Genomic DNA, 12,500 nt, shown 5'->3' on the forward strand with positions numbered 1-12,500 from the left:
AGAAGAGAAGAGAAGAGAAGAGAAGAGAAGAGAAGAGAAGAGAAGATAGTGGCCTATTTCTGCTTGAAGAGGGATTAAAAACTGGATTTACAAATGTAAGAAATGGAAAAATCAGCCTAAAATGGGAGCCATACATGTGTAACCTATTTTCACTTCAGTTAGAGATGGTTAGCATACTCCCAAAGAATGTATAGCCTCTGTGTATCACGATGCACAACCCCGCATGCTGCATTTTAACTTTCAGGTCAGTTGCAAGAGGAGTTGTACCTTATTACCAATCTGGAAAGAAAGAGGAACCCTCCAGGGAGGTGTTTTAATATTAAATCAAATGAACTCAGAACTCATTTATTGGCTTTACACAGGGTCGAAAATGTTCCACAGTATACCTTCACATCTTCATCTAGTTTCATGATCTTCTTAATGCGTGCCAATGGAAGTTCCTGAACTCTGAAGTCTTTCTGCAGAGATCAAAAGAAGAGAGACCTGCTACCATTTGGCACCACAACATTCAATAGAGAAGGATATTCAAATGCATTCATTAAAAACGGAGAAGTGGCACCAGGCAGAGAATGTTCTCATTTCCCCAAGAAATACATTTTAACTTCTATTCTCTTTTATAATTGCTCTAATGACTAATGTTATATACAATGCTCTAATGTTATATACAAGAGACCCAGACCTGAAAAAGAGAGTTTGGTATCAGGTAATACAATCAAACTCTCCAGAAATACATAAGGTGAAAAGAAAACATGTTTTCATGTTTATGGCTAAACATGTTGTAAAGTTTCTATGAATGTTCAACCTACAGTGTGCATTAAGCTGAAGTTCACTGGAACACTCACCAAGCACCATACAGCTAAGCACACTTGGAATGACAATTTGTTAGCTTTCTTTTCCCAAGTTATGTAAACAACACGGCCATGAAGCTCATGACCCAACTTGGCAGCTCTGATGTGCCTGGGATAGCCTTACCCAATTGTAAGAAAGAGTGGATCGAACAGGTAACACAAAACTTCCTTTTTAAACAAGAAAACAGGTTTTAGCAGTGGTACTTTCCACTCCAGATAAATATTAATCCTGCTTAAACAAACAAAGCATTGCACATTCTCCTCACACCCAAAATCAAAAAGTGCAGCTATTTCTAAAAAAAACAAGGAGAAATACGTAGCAGAGTTACAGGGTCACTATACAACAGACCTTGATCTATCTTCCACCTCTTCTCATTTCTTACAAGGATAGAGTTGGGGCGTTTCGATGGGTAAGCAGAGAGTTTTTCTGCTTCATCTGGTCATCCAAGCTAGTGTTTGATGTGCCTCCAATACCAACTTGATTACATGTCATTAGACCATTCCATTTGATGGTAAACTCTGGAGATTCAAACTCTCCTACACCAGGGTACAATAACCATCATGCATGATTTAGCTTATTGTTTAAGCCATTCTTGGAAGAGTGGTCCCATCACTACAGGAGGGGCTGCCTGATATTAGCAGAGAAGCTGTCAGTGGTAAGCGAGCCTGGTGGAAGCATGGCCAAAACTAGAAAAAGCAGCAGGGGGGTTTGCTGCTCTTGTGGAGAAGTGACGTAGCTGATCCTGGCAAGGATGTGCCTTTGTTCAACTCGCATGCACTCCACAGGGCTACATGCAGCCCAATAGCAAATGCTGAGGTTACCTCAAACAGAAGGAAACCCGGATATTCTGTAGTCCTACTCACTGCAGGGCATGGATAAAGCAGAGGACTTCTATTTGCATAAGCACATATACATAAAGAGCGCTCAGCGGACTGTCTATACAAGCAGTAATTTCAGCACTGATTACAAGCAGGGAAGCTGCAGAGGTCTTTTTTGGTAATTATCTTTCTTCCACAGTCCCGATTAAAATTTCCATTCAGGCAGAAGGGTTATGGCTTGACATTCAACGTTTGTTCACTTGCAAGTGCGATAAATTGATTCACGTGACCAGGGTGCTTGAAATTAAAAATTGTCCCTTTCTTGGAAAGCTGCAGAATTAAGACTCTTTACCATGCCAAGCTGGAATTTCAAGCCTACAGTTCCTGCCTGCCTAAGCTCTGGGTACCAATGGATCAGAGCAATTAATATGGTTCTTAAGTAACAAGATCTCTCCACTGACCTCTGAAAAAGCAGTATCACACTTAAAAGATGAATCTTATCTTCAGCCTATTGATTATAAGCTGTGCCCTTGGTTATAAAGAGTTCATTTTCTATCCTAGAAAACGTTTTTATTTTGTTCAATTAAAATACCAGACCCTGGAATTTATGATCAACCCTTGTAACAGAGCAGATGCAGATCTCTAAGATAGTCTTGTTTATCAGTCTGCACAAAGAATAAACTAGAACTGCATGTAAAATAATTTTAAACTTCCTATTCCTTATTTAAGCCCAACATTATACGCAGTTTTTAAGCTAAGTTCGGCAAAGGCAACAATATTTCAAGAAGGAAGTTTTCATATACTTTTTCACTTCCCTTTCTTGCAATCTGGAATGTAACTAGATGCCACCCAGGATTACTTTAAAGAGTTCCAAATTCAACTGGTGAGCAAAAAGCCACCAAAACTCAGCAGATGAACCTGTTCCTACACAAATCTGAAGAAGGCAAAGAACATCAACCTGATGGGCCAAACATAGGTAAGAGTCCTGCTGGACCATCTAATGCAGAAAACAGTTTTTAACTGGTCAGACAGAATTCCACAAACAGAGCATGCCACTCCGCTGCTCAATTTGACCCACAGCCCCTGGGATTTGGAAGCACACTGCTTTTGACCCTGAAGATTCCATTTAAAGAGCATGGTTAATAACCAGGAACACCTTTTTGTCCTCTAGAAATTTGTCTAATCCCCCATAAAGGCCACGGGCCTTTATGCTGGCTCATGTTCACTTCTCCACAGTCCCTACCTCCACTGCTTCCTCTGCTTTGTGCACACATGGATGGTTCCAATAAAAGCAGGACTAGCCAGATAGCTTTCAAAAAGTGATCCAAACAGCTCTGACAGAATGTCTCCATCCCTACATTCCTCTGCAGACCTGCTCCATGAATTTCCCTTTGGAGAGGCATGATCTGCAAGCACACAGGCATGCTGGAAACTTTCAGCAAGGTTCCCCCATTGTGAAGCAATCTTCTGACAGAGGCCTGCCAAGCTTCTTCACTGCTTCAACACCACCAGAGAGCCACTCAATTATTTTCAATATGATCTGAATAGGAGCCATTATCACAGTTTCCCTTTTTTAACTGTTGTCAAAGTACATATAAAATGCTTCTAAAAGTTATCCTGTTTATCTGTTTTAGTAGTTAAATTCAAGTCACTTTGAGCATATATTTTAATAGAAAAGCATCCATGTATGTACTCTCTGTCTGGGTTGCGATGAGATTACATGATACCAAAAGGAGGCATCTATCATAATGAGTAAATTTGAAAGGGAAATCAGAACCTTTATACACCCAAATGAAGTGTGCTGGGCAGCAGGAAACTGCACGGGAAGGCCAGATACCTAGCAGCCATCTCCGCTGCACATTTGTCCAAACACATGTCTGACCTGAAGATAAGTTTGGGGTTTTAAAGAGTTCTGTTAGCAAGCGTGCTACTGGACATTTGCACAATGCTGCGCTGTTAGACACATGTGTCAGCAAGGAACTGCATGCTGGACCCAAGAGAGGTCCGCCTGGCGCCGTCGTTATTTGTTTTTCGGCGCCAGGCGAAGACCTTTTTATTTAAGCAGCATTTCAAATGTTAATATTATTGAATTTTATTTGGCCAGGGCGGCTTATTTTATTCTACTGAATATATTTTAATTGTTATTGTTTTAATTTATTGTGTATTTTATTCGATGTTGTGAGCCGCCCCGAGGCTTCGGCAAGGGGCGGCACAGAAATGTTTTAATAAATAAAATAAAATAAAATAAAATAAAATAAATAAAATAAAATAAAATATCCCAGGAGTTTACCTCTGGCCATGTTCGGGAGGCCTTCTGGGATCTTCTCTGAAATGCATAGTTGCACACAAAGAAGTAGAGCAGCAAGCAGCTTTCTGCTGGTGTAAAAAACCCTCCCTACCCTCCCGTTTGTATAAATGAGTGACAAACTCTATATGGGGAGAATCCTGGGAGATGCCAATCTACATGCACCAGAAAATTCTTAAGCCAAACCTTTAGCTTGGGAGTCACCAGCTGCTTGCAGATCCTACTAGTAAGAGGCCTACAACCTCTTCTGAAATAGCTGTTCAAACAGTTCCAAAAGTTCTGCAATTTGATCAACACAATCTCTTACCACTGTTAGGTTTCGAATCTCTTCCATAACACGAGGCCAGAAAGACTGAAGGCACTGCTGGGCATCGCTGTTGCCTCCTGCAAAGCCCCCATCCGTGGACATTATGGTAACTGGAAAGATACCAAATGACATCTTAGTAGAGGAAAGGAGATCAGGTTTGAGGAGCTGCAGAATTCACTTTTTTAAAAGTCTCCCAAAATGGCTTCTAATGAAAGACAAACACACAGCCCTCTGTGCCATCCAAGAACCTGGAGAAACTCCCTACAACTCCCTTTTCAAATGCAACTCCTGCATTTTTCCACAATCCTGAAAAGGCATAAAGTTGGGCTTATACAAGGATTCTGCAGACTCAGATTCCATTTGTATAAACACTGTCTGAAGTAGCTAAAAAGTTTTGCATTTGTAACAAGCAGAGCATTTAGGGAGTGCCTTCTCCCACATGAAGACTTTTATCTCCTCAGATCATCTGCGTAAGAGCTGTTCCATGTCCCCTCCTTTTATGAGGCAAGGTATGTGAGAGCATTCTTTGAGATGGCATCATCTACCCTGTAGAACATTGTCCCAAGAGAAGCTTGCCAGAAAACCTCAGTACTTACCTGCCATTGTTTTAATTCAGATATTTTTCTTCTCCACTGTACTTCACTGAACACAGTAGGACTTCTTTCAAAGCAAACATGCATAAAATTTTAGTGGGATTCTAAGTTAACTTTTCCTTGCTTGCCAAAACTTGTGGTTTTACATAGCTATATATTTTCAGTGTTACTGTTGATTGAACCCTTTTGACTGAAATGCTTTTCGGGGTGACTTAATAGAAAACTAGATGAGCATAAACTTCAGGTCCCATTAGCATTGACAGGTTTTAGTTTTAGGAATATACTACCATATATTGTGGAAGCACAAACCTACAATGATACCAGGAACCAAAACAGCACATGCATCTATATCTTAGATATACAGATACTCCGTTGGGTTTGGCAATATCAAGCAGAGATTTTCTTTTGCTTGGAGTAATATTTGTGCTAAAGCAGCAATTCCCAAACTATGAGCCATAAGGAGTAATAAAAAAATAGGTTCTGGTTGGCCAAGCACCTGCCCAGGAAACTCTTCATGATTCACCACTCTGCCCTCCCCTCTCTCATTTCAGCTCCATTACAGTTTTGTATAAAGTGTGTCTGATCCCATGTAAGAGGCGCAGTGGAACCAGCAAACCATAGAGGCTACAGCTTATTCCCTCCTGGAGGCTGCCTGTTATTTTTCCATGTGAGTCACTGGTCTGGGGCTTGTCCCTTTCCATTCAGGAAACACACTGAACAGATACTCACGCCAGAACACAAGAGACGAGCCCCTCTGCATAATTTCTAGTTATACACATGAAGCAGGGAATCTTGTCAAATCTAACTTAAATTCAGAAAAAGGATGTCTTAGCTATCCGGATGGTATAGCCTACCCCGTAACATTCATGTCCCTTCAGGATCCATCATAGCAAAATGAGCACGTACCCAGTAAGATTAATGAGCCCTTATTATCTGGGATAATAATGGGATTATCTGGACCCATTTCGGTCCGGTTTCAGACCTGGTTATGGTACTGAATCTGCCTTGGTCACCCTATACAGTGACCTATGCAGGGAGAGGGACAGGGGGAGTGCATCCCTGTTGGTTCTCCTGGAACTCTCAGCCCATGGTATCCTTCTAGATAGGCTGGCCAGGTTAGGAGTTGGGGGCTCTGCTTGGCAGTGATTCCGCTCCTATCTGGCCAGTTGATTCCAGAAGGTGCTGCTGGGGGACTACAGCTCTGCACCATGGCTATTTTGTCTCCCATGCTCTTTAACATCTACATGAAACCGCTGGGAGGGGTCATCAGGAGGTTTGGGCTGCGGAATCATCAGTACCCAGATGACACGCAGCTCTACCTCTCACTTACATCTAAGCCAGGTGAGGCAGTGGCTGTCCTGAAGTGGTGCCTGGCTGAGGTAATGGGCTGGATGAGGGCCAATAAACTGAGACTCAATGAAGATAAGACGGGGAGGTCCTGTTGGTGGGCGGTTCGGGATTTCAGGTAAGTGATTTTGGTCCTGGCCTGGACGGGGTAGTACTCCCTCTAAGGACCGGGTTTGCAGCTTGGCAGTGCTCCTTGACCCAGAGCTATCCCTGAAAATCCAGATGACAGCAGTGGCGAGGAGCGCTTTCTTCCAGCTTCAGCTGGTTCATCAGCTGCATCCTTACCTGGACAAGCACTGCCTAGCAACGGTGATTCATGCCCTGGTAACTTCCTGGTTGGATTATTGTAGCACGGTCTATGTGGGGCTGCCTTTGAAAATGGACTGGATACTTCAATTGGTACAAAATAGAGCTGCCAGGTTGCTGGTGGGGGCCAGTCATTATTCTTATATAACATTGGTCCTCTATCAGCTACACTGGCTCCCAACAGAAGTCTGGGCCCAATTCAAGGTGCTGGTATTAACCTATAAAGCCCTAAATGGCTCAGGTCCAGAATAACTGAAGGACTGCTTCCTTCCCTATATGCCCTCATGTCCCTTAAGATTGGCAGGGGAGTCCTTGCTCCAGGAACCCTCTCTGAAGGAAGTATGGAGGATGCCTACCCGGAGGAGGGCCTTCTCAGCAGTTGCGCCCAGACTATGGAATGTGCTCCCCAGAGAGGTCTGCCTTGCGCTGATGTTATACTCTTTTCAGTGCCAGATAAAGACCTTTTTATTCAACCATCATTTTAATAATCAAGGGTTTTAGATGTTTTAAGATTTTTTTCCCTCTCTCCACAGTTGCATTTTCTATTCTTTTCCAAGTTCATGATGTGTTGTTTTATTGTTTTAATAATTGAGGTTTTATTATTGTACTATTGTAATTTTATATTGTGTAAGCCGTCCTGAGTGCTTGGCGGAAGAATGGGATATAAATGCTTGTATAAACAAACATACATACATACATAATGGAAAGCCTTCTGCAGAAGCCTTCTACAAACTGCAGCATCTGCAGAAACAAACAGATCAACCTTGCAAACGGGTGGACTGATGCCTATGTTGCTACTCTTCAGATTTAGAACAGAACTGTCGGGGGAGGGGAGATGGTACTGCCACCCCTCCCAGAGAAAGGCCTATATGAACTCCTATAATGGTTGTTTTAGTTAAAGCTCTGCATTTCATTTCAATTCAATCCACTCTCTAAATCAGCTAGCGATGTGATCTTAGACCATCCTCTGAACATCTAATCATGAAAGGACACAGTTGAGGCTTTCAAGAATCTACCATCCTCAATTGGTATAATCTGAGAGCTCTCCTCCACTCTCCCACTATGCTGACTCTTCTCGTGGTGCTGGTCTGCATTTGGAAAAGAGGTGGAAAGAACTGCTTCCTGTGACTTAGGGAAGGCTACCCACTTTGGATACAAAAGGAGCACCTGCCTGAAAGGTGAATGTGAATACTGCCTAGGTTTGCATGAGAGAAAAGGACTCACATTCAGTGATTCTCCGTCTATGAGAAGGACTGTCTTGAGGATAAACTATTTCAACGGCACCATAGTCACAGACTCCACAAAACTAGGTCTAAGAGTGCAATGAGCATACATTTCAGCTAGAAAATAGATGTAAGCTGGATAGGCTGAGATGTGCCACCCCTTCAAGAAGTCCTGGTAATATGGATGCAGAGATGGCATCTCTTCTTTAACATTCTAGGCTGCTACCTGCCACTTCAGATGATTGCTGGAGTCCTTTGGAAAGTCTTTTGAACATATGCCCTGCAGAAACCAAGGGCTCTCTGAGAAGTAGGCTGCTAAGGCAAACCCTCCCTTCCTAACTTATGATGGATGAGCTGGAAAGGAAGAGGAAAACAATAACAGAAACATTTAAAAATGAAAAACACTGAAATTAGTTTTCTTTGGGGTAAAGCTACTTCATAGTTGCTAGGCAAAGCCAACCAAGGAGATTGGAAAGCCCTCTCAAAGAAGAGCCAATCATCAGCTTGCCCTGCCTCTCTAGCTTAGATGGGAAAGGATATCCCAAAGGACAATGAATGTCCTTCTTGCCTTCAAAGGATAACTTGTTCCTTAACACTGATGAGAAACTCATGGGGAGAGCAAGTAGTTGCCTCTATAAGAGGCAAAAAGCCAGGGCTGGCCAGCAAACTCTTAAAACCACGGAACAATCTCTCAACAAAGAATTCCAGAACCGCATTTTGAAATCACTGTGTTAAATATATCTTTTTGAGTTTGCACAGGAGTCAGTGAAACTTCAGAATGCTTTATTTAAAAGTCTGAATACACACAATCCTTCTAGGGAGTGGCGTAATGGGAAATGGCTTGAGGCCAAGAACAATTCTGACATAAGTGGGTATGATTCCCACTGACTTTTGATCCATTGTGTGTGGCAGGTTTTATTTTGACCTTTTCTCAGGCAGGGAGAGGGAGGAGCATGCGTTTTCTCCTCTTCCTCCCCCCAAACCTCATATACAGACGAAAACATGCCTATATAGTTGTCCAGGAACAATTACTATGAGGGCTTGGATTCATGCTGTGTAAAATAGCAACTTCTTGGTAAAAAAAAAAAAAAATCACAGTGCTAGATAATTCTATGGTAGAAAATTATTAGCAGTTCAGTTTGCTGACAGAAATTTAAGTGCTTTTATGGAAAAAAAGAAAAAATAATAAAACTCAGCTAGGCTAAGTTTTCATGGAGGGAATGTTAAAAGAGTGTGCATTCAATGAATATTCCATAATGGTAGTGTCTATAATCCCCTGAGAAAATAAAAATTCATTTGCAGTTTTTCCAGAGGTTTGAGTGAGAACATAGAAATTATTATTGTGTGTGTGTGTGTGTGTGTGTACATGTAAATGTATGCATATGTAAGCAATCTATTAAAAATGTAATAAGTTGACATGTCTTGTAAGTTAGTCAGATACATGTATGCAATGTGCAGGTGCAATGCACATGCAGGTGAAGGGGGCGAGGCAGCATGCAGCCTCATCCCGTGTTACAAAAGCAGGTCCAATCCACCGCCCCACCCCCCGCCGCCGCTCCCTACTGCTGTGCGCAAACTGGCCTGGACGGAGGGGGGAACCCTCTGACCCAGAGCCTGCTGTACTGTCACTGACAGGCAGTTATTGCCTCCAGGAAGCTGTGACACCCAGGCGCAGATGCCATGGCATGCTGCGTCCAGGTGATCCAGGTGCAAACACATGCAGCACATGCTGCAATTTTAAAAAGCCACCATGACTCATTTTGATCACATAAAGCCAACATATTGCCTCCTAATGAAAACTACACTGTAGCATCCTACGAGCTCATACCTAACAGGCAATGCCTGAAGAGCAAACTGCTCCAACTGACAAGTCCACACTGCCTCATCTCTAACTGCAGCAGACAGACTAGGGCCCAGAGAAGGGGAGCAACCTCTGTACATGGTCATATGTGGGTGGAATTTGGGGTCACTCCCTGTGTTACCCTACACTCCTTCCTGGAAGAGCCAAGGGACCCTTCTGCATGATGGTGTGGCAGGCAGAAGGATACAGCAGCAGCACTGAGCTTACTGAGCAGCCAACCAGGTCAGGAGAAACGCATTACCACGCTTTTACTATCACTCTTATCTTCTCACAGTCTCTCAAGGGAGAGTCGTTCCTGAACCCTACTCCTAATCTAATCATCATGAAATATTTGTTGGTATTTCATTTTTGTGGCCTTTTATTTAAAGTAGTGTCTTTCATGCAATGTTCTAGAAAATCTTATCAGGGATTTCTCAAATAGAAAAGCAAGATGCAGTGACGTGGGGTGGACATTTTCCAGGGCTTTTATTTTTTTCATGGGGAATGCCCACTTTATAAATTCATTAGTGGTAATACATGCATGGCCAATACTAGAGCCACTTGACAGTCTCGAACTTGTAATTAGGTTTTTTTTTTTTTGTATGATTCTCCAGACCAAGTGAGAGAATACATACATGTCACTGAAACACATGCATGGCTCTGTGTGAAATGGGACTGATAAGCAGTGACAAAGAAACTGCAATAGGATAGGGTCAGTGGAATAGAAACTTTCCCAACCAACTCAGTGGAAAAGAACTCTGTGGAAATAGATGAGTGCCTGTCAGTGCATAATGTACAGTGTATAATGTGCAGTCCTTGGGGTTGCTAATGGGTGAACAGTTTCTGGTACTTTTGCTTTTGTCTCATATAGAAACGGTATAAAGCAAGTACCTTGCAAGGGAAGTCTTTAAACTTCTGCAGAGATTCCAATAAAAAATTCTACATGATCTATCATTCAAATCACATTACAAGAACAATTACGTGATCCCTGCTTGCATGTCCCAGGAACTATACGATTATTTTTTATTTTATTCCTCCTCCTAGCACAGCAGACTCTCCTATAACCTTGGAAAGGGGATTGCCATAGCTGCCGTTCTGGCAGGAGGTACGGGAAACCTCGGTAGTCTACAGCAAAGGTCCTCAAACTTTTTCAACAGGGGGCCAGTTGAAAGGCGGTGGCGGGCCGGGGAGGTGGCGGCAGCGGGCGCACACGCATGGCGAGGCAGGTGGCGGCGATGGCGGACGCAGGGAGTCCAAAACCTCTGAGGTGGGCCAGATAAATGGACATGGCGGGCTGGATCCGGCCCAAGGGCCATAGTTTGAGAACCCATGGTCTACAGCCCCGGTTCTGACAGCGCACCCTCTAGACTGGCTCACACACCCATCCAGAATTTGTTTTTCATATTTATAGCCTGCCTTTTTACCTTTTAAGGAAGTCAAGGTGGCATACATAATTCTCCTCCTCTTCCTATTCTGATCCTCAAAACCACAACTCTGCGAGGTAGGTTGGGCTGAGAGTCTGTGACTGGCCCCAAGTCACCCAGTTGGCTCCATGGCTGAGTGGGGACTAGAACCCACATCTCCCAAGTCCCTGCCCACACTCTTAACCACACCAGTTCTCAGGTTGTCTCCTTTGCACTGTCTTCTCTGCTAGACATCTACTGGCACATACTGGATATCTGGAGCACTCTAGCAGCAGAACACTCATTTAAAGGGCATATGATTGCACCCTGTATGTACATCAATTACCCCTGCTCCTCCAGTCAAATATGCATGGTGTACTGGGACAAAATAACAGTAATTAGGTAACTTTCTTTAGCTTTGCAAACTGAACATTTTCCAATGCAAATTATGCTGATTTGCACAGAATTTTTTTCAGTTTGAAAAACCAGTACCTCGCTTTACTTCAACATAACTCATCCATCAGTATCAAGCTTTCCCAGGATAATGATGCATTTTAGAACATATTTTCAGTTCTTGTGGGATGACAAAGCCAGTGTCATGGCCAGTGTTCTGAGTGAAATGAGAACATATTAGAATAAGCTCCTGAACCTAGAACCCTGAATAATAACACACTCCAATTCTGTAGCAGATACTCAGGGGTTTCTCAGCAGACCAGCCAATACTGGAAGGTTTCCCTAAAGACAGAAATGTACCAATTTAAGATCAGCTTATTTGACAGAACACTCATTCAGCTCACTGAGGAATTTAAGTTTCTTAACCAGGGTCTATTAGCATTGTTAAAACTTCAGATATTTAAGAGCTGTTCAGTAGATTGCACTGTGTGTCTATTCGCTTTCCTACATGAAGAGGACAAGCATGAATTTAAGGACACACAAACTAATCTGCTGTATCTGGCATGCATCTCTTATGTAACTGATCTTTCAATAGTAGCCACTAGCCTTAGACCAAAGCTATCTCCTTCCAAGCAGCAGGGGCAACTTTAATGACCAAATCTCACCCCCATCAAATTCTCCTCCTGTCAGAAACTAGCTTACTTATTAAACTGCTTAACCTGTGACTTGCACTGAGACAGAAAAAATGAAAGGTGGTAACCACTTGGGAAAGATTCACTCCAAGTCATGCTTAAGACCACCTAATTATTAGGATCCACATCACCAATTTTTAAAAGGACCAAGCTGGGAATGGGGTGAGGGAAGAGAATGTAGTGACTGAAGTGAAAAAACATGCATATAAATCTGCAGCAGGAGATTAGAGGAAAAATGATTGCTTGCTCTTAAAATGAGTCTAAGAAATTTGGAATAAAAAAATTAAAATATTTATTTGAAGTAACTCCTTAGCACTTTGGTTGGCCTTAGGAAAGGTGCAGGCCATTTTTTAAATTAAAGATGATTTCCCCGGGGGACAACACAACTACATTAGCTTTTTATGTGCCTTGGTGCCATCTTTAT

The 12,500-nt window shown here is 42.6% G+C and overlaps 1 protein-coding gene across 2 annotated transcripts in view; it reads right to left on the minus strand.

The window, feature by feature from the left end:
- Positions 1–12,500, minus strand: part of NFYC (nuclear transcription factor Y subunit gamma) — a 52,336-nt gene that overhangs the window by 15,896 nt on the left and 23,940 nt on the right. For both annotated transcript variants that reach the window (XM_044424825.1, XM_044424823.1), the window contains exons 2-3: positions 4,280–4,389; positions 387–458 (exon numbers count right to left, since the gene is read on the minus strand). In XM_044424825.1, coding sequence (XP_044280760.1) covers positions 387–458; positions 4,280–4,381 — 174 coding nt within the window. In that variant the 5' untranslated portion in view covers positions 4,382–4,389. The remainder of the gene's footprint in view (positions 1–386; positions 459–4,279; positions 4,390–12,500) is intronic.

Source organism: Varanus komodoensis, unplaced genomic scaffold (genome assembly GCF_004798865.1).
Source record: "Varanus komodoensis strain SLA01 unplaced genomic scaffold, ASM479886v1 scaffold15, whole genome shotgun sequence".
In the NCBI taxonomy this organism is placed as follows: domain Eukaryota; kingdom Metazoa; phylum Chordata; class Lepidosauria; order Squamata; family Varanidae; genus Varanus; species Varanus komodoensis.